The following is a 17096-nucleotide window of genomic DNA, read 5'->3' on the forward strand; positions in this document are numbered from 1 at the left end:
ATTACTAGATGAATATTTCTCGATACAAAAAAAAAAAAGAAATATTTGACAGAACAACACCCCATTGATATCAATCATGGCCGAGAACCTGAAGTGGAGAAATGAATTTGTTGTGCAAAAATGTACCTCATGTCCATCTCAAATGTGAAAAATGCGAATGCATCTCAAAGACCAGTAAAACCACCATCCATCATTGGTTCTCAGGTGCTTATCCGTGAGTAGACAAGCAAGAATAATTTGTGGGTACTTGAGCAAGGCATCTAAGTTGTGTGTATCATATTTTGGGGGGTTAGGGTTGGCATCTTTCACTTCAAAATCCAAACTCAAAATTAGTCTTCTTCATCTTCTGAATCTACAATTAGAATTCGATGGATATCAGTATTTTGCTCGACAATGTAAAAAAAGTGCAAGATTTTACAAACATACTGGCATATAATATGTTGGATAAAAATACACGAAATACTCTAGTCTAATGCATACTATTTAGATGGAATTAGTCACACATACACACGCACACACATATATATACAATTTTTTCTTTAGTAGAGGTGAACACCACAGACAATAGGGAAGGGATAAAGCAGTAGAAGGCACACATGAGGCTAATGGCATCTAAGAGGAATACAGCATTGGTGGAGAGAATGATAGCCATGATACGTGGACAAAGAGGTGGGTGTAGCACTCAAAGATGGCGATGGTGGTTATTGACTTATTAAGCTGGGCGGGCATGGGGAGGCCGAAGCGGAGGCTGATGATAGCATGGCAGAGGCTAGTGAAAATGATATGGTGCTTAGGTTGAGGTGGTTGACAAGGATGAGAACAAGGATAATGGGGATATAGGTGCCAAGGTCTCTGACAGAGCCACCCAACTCCCTCAAAATCAAGGTAAGGCTGAAGCTAGCTACTAGATAACCTTAAATGGATAAGACGAACTGATAAAAAGAAAAGGTTATACTAGCTTTGAAAAAAAAAAGTAAAAGGTTATGTCAGATTTGAGAAAAATAGGAATGGTTGTGCTATATTTATATATTAAACTTTTATGTTGAATTTATAAATTACATATAATTATTTTTCATCCTAGTAGAGCTTTTTGAAAGAGCTAATCCCACCTTCAGGGAAGGCCTCCCACTATCACTCAATTAATCCTCTCTCTTTCACTAAATTCTACAGAATATGCAACAGTTTAAAATATTACAAATGACAAATACTTACCAGAGCGAATGTCCTCTCCAACTTTTCCTCTATTGCCAAGCTGTTTTAATATCATTACAAATATAAGTTTCCACCAGTAGATGTGAAAGACAAGCAGGGTAAGAAGCATCATGTTGAATATGTAATATAGCATTGTCGGGAAATTGTCCATCCATGACAAGGCTTCAATACTATCATAGCTGAAAATGCAACTACTACTTCATTAGCACAATGACAAAGTAGATCTTTTAATCACTCAAAAAAAAATTGATGGCGAGATGGACCTGGAGGACTTGATGATCCAGAAGGGAAAGTATACCAATCGCAGTGACAACCATGATATTGCAAAAAACCCAAAGCACAAACTAGCTGCCAACTCCTTTTCTGAATATTTGAACAACTTGGCTGCTTCTAAAAAAACATCACTAGCATCATGAAGGGCAAGAATTATAGTACCAATACGGAAAAACCTGCATGAGCAAATATGATGTCAAGACAGAAAATAATGATTGAAATGTGAATTATCAAATTTCTAAGAAACAACTCATAGTGATGTGATTGTATTGGCATAGTTTGTTTTTGTTATGATTAGTGATAATCATGACCATACCAAATTACTAAGAAACAGGAGTACATGAAATTTTGAATTGTCATACTCATTTGTTATGATTATGCCATGATCATGACCAAAAGGAAATATGTAACCGTAGCATATGCAGTATGAGAGAACATAGATTGTCATAGATTGTCATTAATATTATTGCATTGTTATGATTGGCATAGTTTCAATTCATTGCACAGAGCATATGCAGTATGAGAGAACATAGATGGTCATTAATATTATAAAAACATTTATATTGGAAAAAAGATTAAAAACTAGATCATATATATAATAAAGTATATTAATTAACTTTATTATATCAATTTGGTTTAGTCTGACCTGCTTCAAATGAACCACACATGGAATATGCAGCTCCAGTAGGCACGCTACTGCCTAAAGGGGAACACATATCCAATATGCTGTTAGTCCCCTTCCAAATCTACTTAAACAGCAGCATAGGCTGCTTTTAACCTTGCTTACAAATCAAGCTCTCAGAGGGAGTGAAGAAAAAAACTGTTTCTCGGTCATGCTTTTCAAATGGTGGTTGGTTGCCAAAATATTTGATCACTAGAGAAGATTCCTTGCTCATCTCTATTATCTTTCCTTCTTGTGAAATTTGCAAGTTAATATATGTCTACCAAAGATTGACTACTTTTAATCTCTTTATACTAGGAATTAAATATACTCAAGTATAAACACACAGAATAACAAATTCATAAACTACTAAATTGACACCTACAGACAATTAAAACAGTCTTGAATATCAAAGGAATAACCAACTCAGTTAATCTTATAAATGATACCTGGTAATATATGAAAATCCAATCAAAACTGAAGTTATTGTGTGATGAGACATCATTATTGAGAAATCTTTTCTGCGAGTTTCCCATGCAACGAGAGCAACAATGCTGTAAATGTAAAATCCACATTGACACATGTAGAATAGCATCACAGAAGACCTAATAAAAGGAAGAAAGTCAGAAAAGCAGAAAAATTAAGAATTATGAATGAAAAACTGTCAGATTAGCTTATATTCTAAGTACGAGTAATCAAGTACTAGTAGAACTAAAGACACTACTACATCAGCAGCTCCATTGCTCCTCAAGAAGATGCTTGTGAGACAAAATAGAGGTCAGACCAGGCATCTCTCAGGAAAAAGATTTTTGCTACAGATTAAACATTTGAAGTATCCGAAGGAATAACAAGTTCAAGTGAATAAAAGGAAAGTTATGCATCCCATAAAGAAATGTTCTGTGATGGATGCCAAGTTTTTGAATAAACCCCAAGTGAAAACTTGCTTTCAAGTGGATATGATATATCTAATGGGCACATTGAAGAGTAATAATATGAGACAAGTTGAAATAGAAAAAGAACCATGTCTCTTTTTTCTCATTTTCCATTCCATCATTACATATAGAGGTGAGTGGGTTCAGTTACTTTTGGAGACCACTTGAAACATACATTGAATAGTACCAATGTGAGACCAGTTGAAATTCAGGAAACATTCCTTTTTTTCATTTCCAATTCCATGATTAGATCATTTTGTCACTTATATAAAGACAGGCAGGTTAAGTTTTTGGGAGAGCACAGATACATTCACTTTCATGCATGAAGAATGATGATACAGGATGAATTCTGTGTCATTTGCATTTTTTCTAGATGTTGGAAGGAGCCTATTGCTGAGATGCTATAGCTGTGGGTGGCATTTTAATTTTTAAAGTCATTAGTGTTAAAAGCAACAACTTCTTAGATGCACATTTGCAGCATGCAAATGGCTAAAACTTAAAACTGTGTAGGCAACTGAGTCCTATGAAATTGATAATTTCATAATTAAGTTGGGATCTACTTATTCTATTCATTGGTTGTTGGTGAGACTGTCTAAACTAGTACTTTGACAACTAGCTAGAGATAAACTGCTATCTCAAGATTGTCGCACATCTAGAGGAACTTTCACCGAGTAAAAAAAAACTTATGTCAAGATGCAGCAGAAGGTCACTTGTGGTTGTAAAGAGGTACGTCTAATCATCATTAGTAACAAAATTCAAGGGTAGCACACAAAATCAGCTTAAATTAACAAAGCAAAGGAAAGCCAGATTCCTTTGACTCACTTCAGTTCTTGTTTCGGCCACCCTTCAAAGTATTGCTTGGTGTCCAATGACCAAGGTTCATGCTTGATGATTGAAAGGACCCATATTTCAACAGTAGCATAGTATGTCAGCTTCCACATCGACTCGGTACACTTTAAAATTTTTGACCATCTAGCAGCATCATTCATCATAAGAGCAGCTTTATAACCTAACAATCTCATGGTGCAAGGCTGAAAAGCACAGCATGGCAATCATTATCATGACAGCAATTCAAATTATACATATAAAAAACTTTTATTTTCAGAAATGTCAGAAAAATTGTGGTAAGTGATGACTAATGATTAGCCAAACTACTGTCTACTTATGGAAGAGAAGCATATATATTTTGGTCTACCAAAGACAATAATGTCAAACTAAGTATTTTAACTCTTTAAAACTAAAGATTGCAGAAAATTTCTATTTCGTTTAATGAACTGCAAATTCATGATTTATCATTCAAGAAGTGAATTATCCTCAGTGCACCTCACTAATCATAGTGTCACAGAAACACAACATGTCTAGACCAAGATCATATTGGAAATTGGAAATGTAAGCCTTTTCAATGGATTAGAAGTTAGCAGTAAAGGAACAAGGTGCATCAAAATAAAAAAAAAAACTAGTAGAATGCACTGGAGCTGAATAAGGAACTGTTCAATAGAAATAGAAAAAAGATGATAGATTCCTATGTCAGATTGATGAAGTTTTGGAGGTCAATTGATGTAATATCATCCTTTTATTGGGCCAATGAATGTGGGAGCCTATGGAAACAACAAAACCAGTGTAGCCGTTAATTCTATGTGCTTCCTACTATGAGGATTAATCACAAATAAGATACAAAGATTTCATGAAAACCTCAAAGATGAAAACAGCAGAAGGATGTGAAAGATGTAAATCAACTACTTCAAGATGAATACATCTCACATACCTAGAATGTGACTCAGTGTATCAAGAAAAACTAGCTTGTTCTGTGTCTTGAATTGGTATTGACTCTACAGCTGACCTTATCAACTGCTCTACTGGTCTTATCAGAAGTTTTGCAAACCAACCTGACCATTGATTCATCTGATTTGACTTACTATTCTACCAATCTGACCTCACATGATTTACAACTCTGCCGACCAGATCCTACATCATTTGCAGCTCTGCCAACTTAACCTGATCTAAACATTCCAACAAGGAAGTTTCTCTTTGGTCACAGCTAGTCCAATGTTTAGTTCCATCATCTCATCAGTTAAATAGTTCAAACATACCACAGCAAGATCATCCATCAGTAGAAGATATACCATAATACCGGATGTTTTTCATGGTCAGCTATCGATCATCTTCTATATGAAGAAAACTAACCGAAACCTACTATGGACACAGAAAAAAACAGAAAAAAGAGCTTCAGGCGTTTTCATTTTTGGGTTTTGTCAACAGAAACGAATCCGGTTAGTCTCTGATTAAAAAAAGTATAAGAAAAGGTTGGCTAATGTTCCACGGAATCATTATCGAGTTCTAAAGCGAAGATTCTTTATGTGCATCAGGACTGTGCTTCTGATCATTCTCTCTTGTATTCAAACAAGAACAGGTGGTAAAACGCGGCAAAGACAATCTTTATCATGCTCATTATTCAACACGGATCTCACTTTTTGAGGCAGGAAACGAAGGAATCATATTCAACAAACAAGGAAAGAGAGATCAGAACCTTGTAAACGAAGCGGTCAAGCAAAAAACGGGCGAAGAAGGATCCCAAGGCGAAACATAACACGAGAATGAAATTTCCCGGCTGCGGGTAGCCTTCTCCGGCGCCCCAGATCAGCCCCATTTACGCCGAATGAGTCCCCACAGCGGTCGCTACTCCGGGTGGTAATCTGCAACAAATCCGGCGAAGCAGCCGAACTACGAGCTACTGTGGGATTTCTTGGCCGCTGCCACCCGTCGGCGCCGGACACGGAAGGCGGAGATCAAGTAGCAGAGTGATTGGGCAAGGAGGAGAACGAGTGATCTAAGAACTCGAGAATGTAGCAAGATTTGCCCTATTATTATTGGTAATGTTATTATTTCAAATTTTTTGAACCCGATTGAAATTTCATATCACCCCATTATTTAATCCAATATTACAAAACGCACCCTAGAGTTGCTCTCCAAGTAAGTGGGCCGGGCCATGAAACATTTCACTTGCCTTCTAAACGGGCCGTTAAAATAAGAGACCCAATACTAGCGGACATCATCTGATCCATTCGACGGCTTCACCTTTCACAATCTGCCTCTCGATGGCGTTGCTCTCCCTTGGAACGACGATGGGAGCCGCTCCCATCGCCGTGGCCTCCTCCCGCCTCTCCTTCTCTCAAACTGAGACTCTCGCTGGTAGCTCATCCTGCCTCTTAGTCTCTACCCACACGGCCTCGGCGACCCGCTCCACAGCGCTTCCTGTTCCTCCTCCCCTCTACAGTTGGGATCGACCAATCTGCTTGCTTTTCTATTTGTTTGATTACCTTATCCATATTGAAGCGATCTCTGCCTTGTTTAGTATACTGTGGCAGAGGTGACGACAAGACTGCAAAGGGGAAGCGGTTCAAGCACTCCTTCGGAAACGTAAGCAACTTCTCACTTCTTGTCTCCTCCTATTCCTCTTTCCCGCCGCAAGTATTCATCTCTTGGTTGTGTTTGTTGATCAGGCGCGTCCTCGGGACAAGAACAAGGGCAGAGGCCCCCCTCGGGCTCCGCTGCCGCCTTCGCCTCCCAAGAAGGACAAGTTTGACGACGGGGAGATTGTCAGAATTGAAATCGATGAGTCCCTCTTCTCCTAAGATATATCCTTTTGTTGTGAAACCCGATTTCTGTGCTTGCTTAGGCGAAACCGTGATTGTTTATTAAAAGTTTGGATTTTTATGCGAGCAACAATGCCACTCCTTTTGCATCTTTGATAACATTTGGTCCTGATGAAAGCAAGGCTACGATTATGATTGTGCAGAGCAATTGCATGAACTATTTTCTGAGTTCATGCTATTTTTGTGGCTTCCTATTCTTTAAGCATTTTTTTTCTCGAAATGAATCAATAGTTTGCTCTAGGAGACAATGTCGAAGCCCAAACTTTTGCAGGATATGCTGCTACCTGTGATCTTTTGCTTGCTTCATTAGCTGCTTTCGTTTTTCCTCATGTTGTAGCACATAATAGTTTGCGTTTACGCTGATTGAACTGGAAAGATAGTGTCAGGGAATCAGTAGTGTCCTTGGAAACTTTATCATTTATCATTATCATTGTCACATCTATCCATATAAGAGAATGATACATTGACATATTAGGTTGAACCTACTAGCCTAAAATGTTTAAGTGGCTAAGCGCGACTCAGTAGTAGTTTAATAATCTAGGCTTATATATTCCTTTGTAATTTGTAAACTCTCCATGTGAGACTAAATTAAACTGTCACAGTCTTTTCCAAACTAAAGCTTGATGTTCCCACCAAAGACCCACACTTTTAACTTTTAGCATCATTGTTAATTAGTGCTATGCCAGATCCAATGATGGTTTCATTACGCAAAGAACCTCTTTGCAAAACACTTATAGTTACTTGGATTAAGTCCTCTTGGCTACCAAAATCTCAAAATTCTGTCGCATTAACTTATTTGGTTCAAGCATTTCCCTGAACTACTTAATCTCAAGTTAATAGTTGTATTTGCCTGAACTACTTAATCTCAAGTTATTGGGTTCAAGCATTTGCCTGATAAATGTACCCAAAGGATTTTCTTACCAGCAGCGTGGTAAGGGCACCGATTGATGATATTCAACTTTCTTTGCTCAAGGAAGCTTCTAGTCATTTGGTGATTCAAAAGAGGCCACCAGTGGAGAATTGATGGTTGTATATCTTTCCAGCACCTATTAATGATGTCTGGCAAAACAACTGCCATAACGGTTCTTCATTCTGTATTGCAATGCCATAGTCTTATGAAAGCCCCACTTATGCTTTTCCAATTAAATTCTAGGATCCAAGATGGCCTTGCAACATCCCCATGAGGGAAACTCTAAGCAATTGAATCTGGATTTCTCTCGCTAGCTAGAGTAGGACATTGTCATGCAGATACCAACTAAGTAGTCTTCTATAACTTAATTTTGACTTGCTGAGTAAAGATATATAAGGGAAGGAGTTTCTTCCAAGTGTGAAATCATCAGGAGAATAGAAACTAGCTTAAGCCATAAGCTGTGTAGTGGAACTTTAGCCGCTAACAGAATGGTCTTTGCTTCAAAACCAGTTTTCTCAAATTCCATTGCTTTGTTTTTCCAACCCCTTGATCAATCTTCTTATTACATATGCAAGACTGTAGGAATGGTTTTTACTAGTAAGGACCGAGAGTTGGTTCAGCAGATGGATTTGCTGGTCTCGAGTAGTAGCAAGCCAGAACCCAAAATTTAACAGTGAGCTTGTAGCTCAAAGCTGCGAAGTAAATGATCCCAGTTGACAGTTCATTGTCGGTGCATGTCTATGGCAATAAGATTCATGCTCTTTATCACAAAGAAAAAAGAAAGGAATGTTACATTCTGTAGCTGTGTTTGAGTCAGTTACTTCAATAAATAGTATTGTTTCCAAGAGATTATATATCATTTTGGCAGGACATCTGGTAGAATTTTTCTTGAGCATTTTTAAGTAGCCAAAACATTTCATACACAACTCTAAATGCAACAAAGATCTTTATCCGTGTTTAATAATGTTTATGTTCTCTCCAATTGATCACGACCTCCCGCCCAACTTATTTCTATTCTGGACACTCTCAAAAGAACATCTTAAATGAGTATAACTATGTGCATCAGCTAATGGACCATCTAGCTACACTTTGTGCAACTGATGCTTGATGTGCATGTCTTGCCTTCTCTATCAATGTCTTAGAGAACAAGTATGAAAAGCCTATTTGTTTGATTGCCAGACCCTATGCATTGGAATCTATGATCTTCGTTGGTCTAAATTATTTACGCTACTGTTCCTTTGTTGATGATCTGAATCTTTATCAGTTTATTTTGATAGTTTGTTGCGCATTACAAAGGTACAATGCAATAAAATTCTACTGTGTGTGCATGTGACATCAGATCAAGTGACTATCCACCTTGTGAACTATGGCATCTAACCTATAAAGATGAACTTCCACTTTTGGTGACAGATTACCTACTAAACACATGAACAGTGGCATAGGTCAGAATCAGATTGACCTAATGGTATAGAATTGGAGTGGATCATTCAAACAGCAAGGCTTTGTTTGGTAGGGTGGAATAGAATGAAGTTAGTGGAAGAATGAAAAGGTTAAGACGAATGAACACGATGAGTTTGGTGAGTTGGACGGACTATTTGAATGGATCAAGGAAGCTGAAAGAAAATTAGGGAGAGCTGAGTTCGAATGATTGAATTAGGAAAGATAAGATGTAACACAGTAGAGTGAATGTTAGATTCTCATGTTTATTAATGTGCATAGATTCATTCCATTAGATACAAACTGACTGTAATCGACAAGGACATTGAAACTAGACCATGCTTAGCTGGCACGTGATCGTGGCTTATTAAAAAGAGGCACAAGATAGCGACTAGGGATCGTGACCTAATAGCATTCGTGGGTCCTACTCCTGCCGACGTCCACCTCAGCTCAAGTGGAGTAAATGATGACGAAGCACGGCAGCACCGCCTTGGGACTGAACACCAGCAGCTCATCCTCCCCGGACGCCGACGCCGACGCCCGACAGCCCTACCGAGTCGAATCCCGCCCCCTTCTCCTCCTCCTCCTCTTCCTCCGCGTTCGACCTATGCAACACCCTCCCCGCAACCACTCGGCATACCAGCATCGCCCGCCGCGCCCCCAGGAACGCGAACTCGCGCTCCAGCTCCTCTGGCAGCGCCCTGTGCGCGCCCCACCCGGTGGCGTGCGTCGCGATCCCGTCCAGGTCCGCCTGCTTCCCGGCGAACCCGTGCCGCACCACCGCGCAGGCGCAGCAGTACGAGCTCCCGCACCCTCCCGCCTCCACCGCCCCGGCTTCCCAGGAGCAGAGCGTCGTCGTGCAGTAAAACCGAAGCCGCTCGTTCCCGTCGGCGGCGCACCTCCCGTCGCCGATCTTTGCAGCGCGCACCCGGACCGCGTCGCGATACTCCTCGTAGCGCGCGAGGGCGCGCGCCGCCTGGTGGATCTTGAGCACGCGGCGGACGACGGGCGGTGAGGTTCCCCGCCAGCCCGACTCGAAGATGATGCGCACGATGTTGTGGGCGGAGTCTGAGGCGCGGAGCTCGGAGAGTGAAAGTTTCGCGGCGGCCTGGTGGTGGTCGATAGGTGCGCCGGCGGGCATGGTGGAGTCAAAGGTGTCGACTGTACCGTTTACTTCGGGTGACAAAGGGATGATCATCTGGATTGGAGTTGGGCCGAGTGGCTGAAGAAGCTCTTGCTGTCGGTCGTTGATAGCGATTTGGGGATTGCGGAAGCAGAGGAGGCGCCGGAGATAGGATCGAATGGAGTGGAACTTGGAAGGACTATGGGTTGAATCAGGGCGCTGGTTATCGGGGGAGGATAAAGGGGTGATCTTTCTCCGCTTCGGCGCCCTCGGCGACGGCGGAGGCGGTGGTTGACCGTCTATGTTGCGAGAGGGGAGGAATAAGCAGGCGAGGTGGAGGAATAGGAGGAAGAGGAAGGAGAAGGAGGTGCTGAAGTAGGACGGCGAAGTCGCCATTGATGGGTGGAGAATGCGTGTAGTGGAAGAAGACGAAGCGGGACAGGAAGGATTATAGAAGGGCGAGGGGGATGGCCCTTCGGTCGAACCCGGTTTGTTTTAGATTCGACCTGGCAGTTCATTGAAATGCATCGAACCCGGCTCACCTTGATTTTTAACAAATGAATGTTCTTTCACTGTCTACCTTGTTCAAAGCGATCATACAGCATGGAGTAGTTTATTTAAAGTCTTGTTATGGTCAGTATGACCGGGGCAAGAAAGTGAGATTTGACCTAACTCGAGAGCACGTTGGATTAGAGACATGCTCTCAGAGTCGACTAGTTGGGTCCTGCACATCAGCTCGGCAATCTTGACTCAGTACTCATCCAGATTAGACAGACGATCCCAAATCGAGAACCTGTCCCGATCAAGGTCCAATAACTATTCGGCAAACAACTCAGTTCAAAATTGTCCCAACTCAGGCACCCACGCCCGACTCAACGTTAGGCTTTACGCCCCAACTCGGCCCCCCTCTCAGTTCAGTATTTTACTCAACTCGAGCGCCCAAGCCTAACTCATAAGATAGCTCGGGTAGGAGTCAAGCATCCGACTCGACGTTAGGCTCATCTAGGGATCTCGCACCCGACCTCTCTCAAGGTTTGATTCCCGTTGACCCTGACGCAGGTTCGAGCTCTTTTTACCGACCCTACCCCACTCCCTCAGTGCCCTACTTGAACGCTTAGTCGGTTTCATTCTAATCATTTCTCCTAAGCGGCTAGGCAGATCGCCGCCAGATAGACACAGGCAATCATTAGACAGAAATAGTTTACCCTTTAATGCGGCGTAATGATATAGTATGATACCGTATTAAGATGAATGATATGATTTCTTGCTACTGCGGCGGTGATGGGATGTTCTCCTTACTTAGATGGGGTGTTCCGTCTGACAGAATCTCTACTTAGGGATATTCTCATTAATTGCGATATAATATTTTTCTCTTGTAAGTCTATATAACTTTCGCTCCTTACATATGCAGATACGTACGGTCATCATATGCACCCAATTAACCTCATCTACTTTGTATTCTCCCTTTTTTCTAGGTCGGTTATCTTCCTCTCTTACCCCTCAGCAGTCAACGTATCAACCAAGTGTCTGGTGACTCCTCCCAAAAGCGATCTCAACAGGAACAAGTCTCTTTGCCACCATGAAATTTACTAACATCCCTCACCACGATCTCTCGCTCGAGCGATCTTGGATATGAACTTGATAGATACATGCCAATCTTTGCAGACGTGTAGGTTCTTCATTATTCGAACCGGAATCCCCGAAAGCAAGCTTTAAGATCCCAGATGCTATGGCCAATGTCTCGCTGTGGCGAGCCAAGTGGCCTCTGTTTCTTCCTCCACATCATGGAGACTGTACGAGTGTCTGGCAAGTATCCCAACTCTCTTATCTTTCATGGTTCTCCTTAAGTCGAACACCACTCCATCTGCCACACAAACGATCCAACCTCAGAACATGCTCAGCCACCCTCTCTGCCTCCTCTCCGCATCCATGGAGGCCACAAGCTGCGATCATGGAGGCCCAGAGAACAAGGCCTGATGCATCAGATTCAGAAAATATCGTAGCTTCATCCACTTTCTATTATTATTGAAGAAGTTTGGACAATATGATTGTAATTATTATAAATGTACAAAGTCAAATGAGTTCTTGTGACACCAGTACTATTAATATATATTGTAGTTGATAGGATACACTTATATTTGATCAAGGTACACAACGAGTTAAAAGTTTAGCTTTAGAAGTGATATAATATTAGGAAGCATATATACGTGATGTAATCTGAATGTATGTTCAGTGGCATTAATGATTTGAGTGAACCTAGTCAAACAATTGATATCAACTCCAAAAGTCAAACAATTGACCTTCTGCACTTTATCACTACCAGAATCTTCACTTTTAGCAAAGAGTGCGAAAGCAAGAAGCAATAAACAAGCTCAACGAGAGGACCTTTGAGACATAATAAACACATCCTTTCGACTTCTCTGATAAGAATTGGAAGATTTTATGACAGACATTGACCTTTTCCAGACTCAACCAGCAGCGAATGAACAAGTTAAAAGGGAGATATAAGCTGGAGAATCCATCGAGGTCATAAGATATTGTGTGTTGTTCAATTCGATCTACTGACTTCCAAACAGCAAAAGTGGCATATTTATACATGGAAATAAGAATTATAATCTTCATTTGTGGAAAGCAGAAACAGCAGTTGGACTTACAAATCCTAGCTGCATTTTCTAATTCTCCTTTGACAGTATCAATCATTCCATAAACAATCCATCGGGAGGTCAATGAAAGCCTCTACTTGGAGGATGTGGATGTTCTACTCAACAGAATTTCATTCATGAGCTGCGAACTCTGAGGTTGTAGTTTCATGATGTATGGAGCTACTGCAAACTTATTCTGCACAGATTGTGATGATGAATTCGACCCACTAGCTACCTCACCGAGCTGATCTGAATCGACAATGGCAGAGAACTGGCTCGACAACGAAGGTGTCGTTGCCAAATTCGATTGAGAGGTGGCACTAGACGGCTGAGGAGACGGAGAGGGAGGCATGTAGTTGTCTGGCAAATCGACCGTAGTAATGTCGTGAATGCTGGACCTCCTCTTGTCTTTGCTGCCGGCGTTGAGTCTGATGAAGTACTTTTGGGCATGGCTGGCCACCTGAGTAGGAGTTCTGGTGAGCACGAAGTTTCGAGATATGTTTCTCCAATCGCCTTTGCCATACTTCTTGAGACCAAGCAAAAACAACCTGAAATTTGTTTTCACAAACAATTTACATCAGCCAATGAGCAAGTTAAAGATTCTCCAAATCATCTAGTACAAGAAGCATGAAATTGATCATGGTGCATAAGCAAATAGTTAGAAGGTTCATTGAAGCATTAATCCAAACAGATTACGATCACGAACAAACTGCAAAATTCATGGAGATGAGACAGGGCTTACTTGTGCTCCTCTTCGGTCCAAGGAACTCCTTTCTTCTTCTCGTGATCTGATGCCCTGACGCCGGATCGCTTGACGGAGGCGCAGTAGGGATTCTTCCACTCATCCGCGTCGTAACTGCTCTCCCATTCCAGGGTAAACGACGGCGGGCCGTAGTAAACAGGGCACGGGATCCGGCCGGCCTCGATGTCGCTCACGTCGTCGACTAATTCCCGGTAATGGCTCATCACATCGCCCACCGTCTTCCCGGGGATCAAAGCTGCCACCTTTTCCCATCGGTCGGGGACGTCCGCGTCGAACTTGGCTAGGGCATCCTCGAACCGCTTGTTCTCCTCGGCCGTCCAGCTCTCCCCTCCGCCGACGCTGTGCTCGCCGACGAACCAATTCGGCGCGTACGACTGCGCGGGCGCCGCCGCCGCCGCCTCCTTCCGCGGAAACACATCCGTCCAAGATCTTGTCATCATCTAGGGCAAAATCGCGACTCGAGCGAGATTTCGCTTGTTCTTCACGAGAGCTCGACCAGAAGAAGAAGCAAGATCGAAACTTGGAGAAAGAACACCACACCTGAAGGAGGCAGCTCGCAATCCCACCTTGGAAACCTTTATAAGTAGAATAAAACAGCGGCGAAAGCGGTCAAATCCATGAATCCAGAACTCTGCAAGCTTTTTCCCACCTCTGCTTTCGATTCTTGATATGGAGTGCAGGGCTGTTAGGTCAGTGTGCTGGTTCGCACCTTCAACTTCGAGGGGAGATCGAAACAGAAACGATCAAAAGTGGGAAGTGGGAACTCAGAGCAAGCTCAATAGGAACGCGGCTTGCCTTCTAAGGAACCTTCGTGCCATTCCCGTGAAATTCAATCTCGATACATATAGTTCACATGCAAATCGTCGAGATTTTTTTTTTTTTTAACCAGACACTTTTTCTTCGTTCAAACGTTTGATTGTTGAGTTCTTGATCTCTGTGCGCGTGCTGTCTTCGATCTCCCAATCCAATCAGAATCTGAAAAAATGACGAAAAGTAAAGATCAAATCCCTGATTTCTTTATCTACTGATTTGTTCTTCCTCGTCGATGCGACCAGCTCCTGTCTTCTTCTCAATTTTCTAGTATTTATAAAATAATAATATGAATTCACGGTCTTTTTCACTCACATTTCTCGAGAGGTGGCTTCGTCGACGTGTCGAGCAGCCATTCATGGCCTTTACTACAAACAATACTTTAAAAAATATGAGCAGCATGCATGTGGACCAGACCGGACCAGACCAGTTAAACCAGTTTGGATGGATCGAAGCATGCGTCATCACGCGGTCACAATGACATACATCGTATTTGGACAGCCAAGATCAATCATTGAAACTTAATTAAAATATAAATATGATTAATAAAAATATATAATAGCCTTAAGCTAAATTAAAATTTCATTTCAGGTGGAATATACACTCCAATAGTCTCTACATGATCGATCTCATGATCATCTGTGAGGAGGTAAATTGATAAGTTGTAGTTGGTCACGACGGAGGAGAATATTGCCTCGGTTTCATCGAGATTTGACTCTTGTCCACTTCAGCAAGTCTACCCCGTCATAACCAATTCAACTTCAACTATGCCCCGAGGGTGAACAGTCTCATAAATCTCCAAGGATAAATCCCAAAGTCTCCTCTCAATTTTTTTAAGACTGTTCAAATGGTGAATCAATATTTCGCTCATGAAGACAAACTCGTTGACTTTTTTTGCACATGAGGTACTTAGGTCTAGTGTCCTCTCAGTTTTTACCGTTCCTATAAGACTGTTCAAATGACAAATCGATACTTTGCTTATGAAGACAAACTCATTGATTTTTTTTTTGCACATGGGGTAGTTTGGTCCACGGACGCCCAATCCAAAGTTTTTCGTTAAATTCAACATCGATGTATGTCCTAGCAAAGAATTGAACCGTAGCACTTGAGGAATCTTCGTTACATCTTAACTACTCCATTGAGTCAAGGCAATTAAATTAATTAAATAATGTTCATTGCACTACAGAAGAAAATAAAATCCACCACCCAACTATCGACCATATATGAGGAGGTAAATTCGAAAGCTGTAGTTGATTACTATGGAGAAAGACATTGCTTGGTTTCGTTGAGATTCGACCATTGTCCATTGCAACAAGTCTGTCTCACAGTAACCAACTTAATCATGCCTCGGGAGTAATTAAATAATGTTCATTTCAACAAAAGGTGGAATCCTCACCACCCCAGCGGCCCTACACGGTCGAGCCCCATAATCATTTGTGAGGAGGTAAATCAGGAAAGTCATAGTTGGCCACTATGGGGAAGACATTACCTCAACTTCGTCAAAATTTAACCTTTGCTCACTTCAGTAAGTCTATCCCACAGTAACCAACTCAATCATACCCCAAGAGCAATTAAATAATGTTCATTTTAGTAAAAAGGTGGAATCCGTCATCCCAGCGGTTCAATACAATCAACCCCACGATCATCTATGAGGAGGTAAATCGAGAAGTAGTAATTGACCACTATGAGAGAGGGTATTACCTCGACTTCACCGAGATCCAACCTTTATCCACTTCAATAAATCTATCCCATAGCAACTAACTCAATCATATGAAGTAATTAAATAATATTCACTCTGCATAAGGTAGAATCCGCCACCTTAGCAGCCCCACACGATCGGTCGCACGACCATTTATGAGGAGGTAAATCGTGGTCCATAAGTTTGTGGTGAATTGTTCTTATTATTATATATTAATTTTTTTTTACTGAATCACATGTCTATCGTAAATTATTTCAGATTATGCTTGATTTTTTTAGTTCCTTATAAATTTCAAAATCCATTTATAAACAATTTTTTCATGGATTTAAATATTTAACCTACAAATTGGTTTCCAAAAGAAGAGTTATAAATTTTTTTAAAAAACGAATACTGGAAAATGATTAATTAAATTTGTATTAGTAGGTGAGGAAGGAGGAAAGCGGTGCTCGGCAAAGACAAGACACGGAGAAAGCAAAAAGCTCGTATTTTCAAGGAAATTATTATTTTTGCAAGAAAGCAAAATGTTTGTGGAAGTCTTCATTCTACCTAAATTTTTTTAATTCAATTAGATAAAAATATTTATTGAGATCTATATCTTCCCCAAAATGGGAAGAAAATTCTACAGTCGATGCACTAATAGTGGGCCATGCTTACCATAAACGGAAGGGCAAGGCATCTTTGGGATTCCACGCCCACGTCATCAACGATGGTGACCGCCATTAAGACCGGATTAATATTTAATTCCTCCATTCAGTTGGGAGAAAGTACAATAAAATTAAATTAAATTTGGTAAAAAAAATTTACAAAATTAAAAAGCCAATTCCAATTGATGATGAACTGGTGATGAGTGGTGGGGGCCACCACCTCCACCACTTAACACCTCCCACTAGCTATAGCTATACCTATAACTAGGGGCTACTCTGCATGATCGTGCCACTCATCTTCTGTTTTTTCTTTATATCTTACGTGTGGGGAAGGCCC

General features: G+C 41.2%; 4 protein-coding genes across 4 annotated transcripts; 1 reads left to right on the plus strand and 3 right to left on the minus strand.

Moving 5' to 3' along the window:
* Positions 1–2: 2 nt before the first annotated feature.
* LOC141848723 (ASC1-like protein 3) lies at positions 3–5725 on the minus strand. Its single transcript, XM_074736767.1, has 6 exons — positions 5606–5725; positions 3901–4109; positions 2596–2751; positions 1476–1661; positions 1213–1391; positions 3–352 (listed from the first exon to the last, which is right to left on the minus strand). The coding sequence occupies exons 1-6, from the start codon at positions 5723–5725 to the stop codon at positions 330–332; spliced, it is 873 nt and encodes a 290-aa protein (XP_074592868.1). The 3' UTR covers positions 3–329.
* A 423-nt stretch (positions 5726–6148) lies between these two features.
* On the plus strand, positions 6149–6822 carry LOC141811965 (small ribosomal subunit protein bTHXc-like). Its single transcript, XM_074700047.1, has 3 exons — positions 6149–6351; positions 6431–6495; positions 6579–6822. Exons 1-3 carry the CDS (start codon positions 6174–6176, stop codon positions 6708–6710), a joined length of 375 nt encoding a protein of 124 aa, XP_074556148.1. The 5' UTR covers positions 6149–6173; the 3' UTR covers positions 6711–6822.
* Positions 6823–9331: 2509 nt separating this feature from the next.
* Positions 9332–10604, minus strand: LOC141811837 (uncharacterized). Its single transcript, XM_074699896.1, has one exon. It carries the CDS (start codon positions 10595–10597, stop codon positions 9590–9592), a length of 1008 nt encoding a protein of 335 aa, XP_074555997.1. The 5' UTR covers positions 10598–10604; the 3' UTR covers positions 9332–9589.
* Positions 10605–12596: 1992 nt separating this feature from the next.
* Positions 12597–14513, minus strand: LOC141848437 (transcription factor DIVARICATA-like). The gene is made up of 2 exons (XM_074736465.1): positions 13586–14513; positions 12597–13391 (listed from the first exon to the last, which is right to left on the minus strand). The coding sequence occupies exons 1-2, from the start codon at positions 14044–14046 to the stop codon at positions 12938–12940; spliced, it is 915 nt and encodes a 304-aa protein (XP_074592566.1). The 5' UTR covers positions 14047–14513; the 3' UTR covers positions 12597–12937.
* Positions 14514–17096: the final 2583 nt, after the last annotated feature.

Source organism: Curcuma longa, chromosome 17, assembly GCF_044706935.1.
Source record: "Curcuma longa cultivar G26 ecotype Majalengka, Jawa Barat chromosome 17, ITB_CL_G26_1.1, whole genome shotgun sequence".
Lineage (NCBI taxonomy): Eukaryota > Viridiplantae > Streptophyta > Magnoliopsida > Zingiberales > Zingiberaceae > Curcuma > Curcuma longa.

Bases quoted from the DNA above. Each gene is read 5' to 3' on its own strand.
- LOC141848723 (XM_074736767.1), bottom strand. From the start codon at position 5,725: ATGGGGCTGATCTGGGGCGCCGGAGAAGGCTACCCGCAGCCGGGAAAT. The intron at 1,392-1,475 runs GTCCATCTCGCC...TTGCATTTTCAG, and splicing joins TGGATCATCAAGTCCTCCAG to CTATGATAGTATTGAAGCCT. The intron at 353-1,212 runs GTAAGTATTTGT...TTCTAATTGTAG, and splicing joins TGGAGAGGACATTCGCTCTG to ATTCAGAAGATGAAGAAGAC.
- LOC141811965 (XM_074700047.1), top strand. From the start codon at position 6,174: ATGGCGTTGCTCTCCCTTGGAACGACGATGGGAGCCGCTCCCATCGCC. The intron at 6,352-6,430 runs GTTGGGATCGAC...TGCCTTGTTTAG, and splicing joins TGTTCCTCCTCCCCTCTACA to TATACTGTGGCAGAGGTGAC. The intron at 6,496-6,578 runs GTAAGCAACTTC...TTTGTTGATCAG, and splicing joins TCAAGCACTCCTTCGGAAAC to GCGCGTCCTCGGGACAAGAA.
- LOC141811837 (XM_074699896.1), bottom strand. From the start codon at position 10,597: ATGGCGACTTCGCCGTCCTACTTCAGCACCTCCTTCTCCTTCCTCTTC.
- LOC141848437 (XM_074736465.1), bottom strand. From the start codon at position 14,046: ATGATGACAAGATCTTGGACGGATGTGTTTCCGCGGAAGGAGGCGGCG. The intron at 13,392-13,585 runs GTAAGCCCTGTC...AACAAATTTCAG, and splicing joins TGGACCGAAGAGGAGCACAA to GTTGTTTTTGCTTGGTCTCA.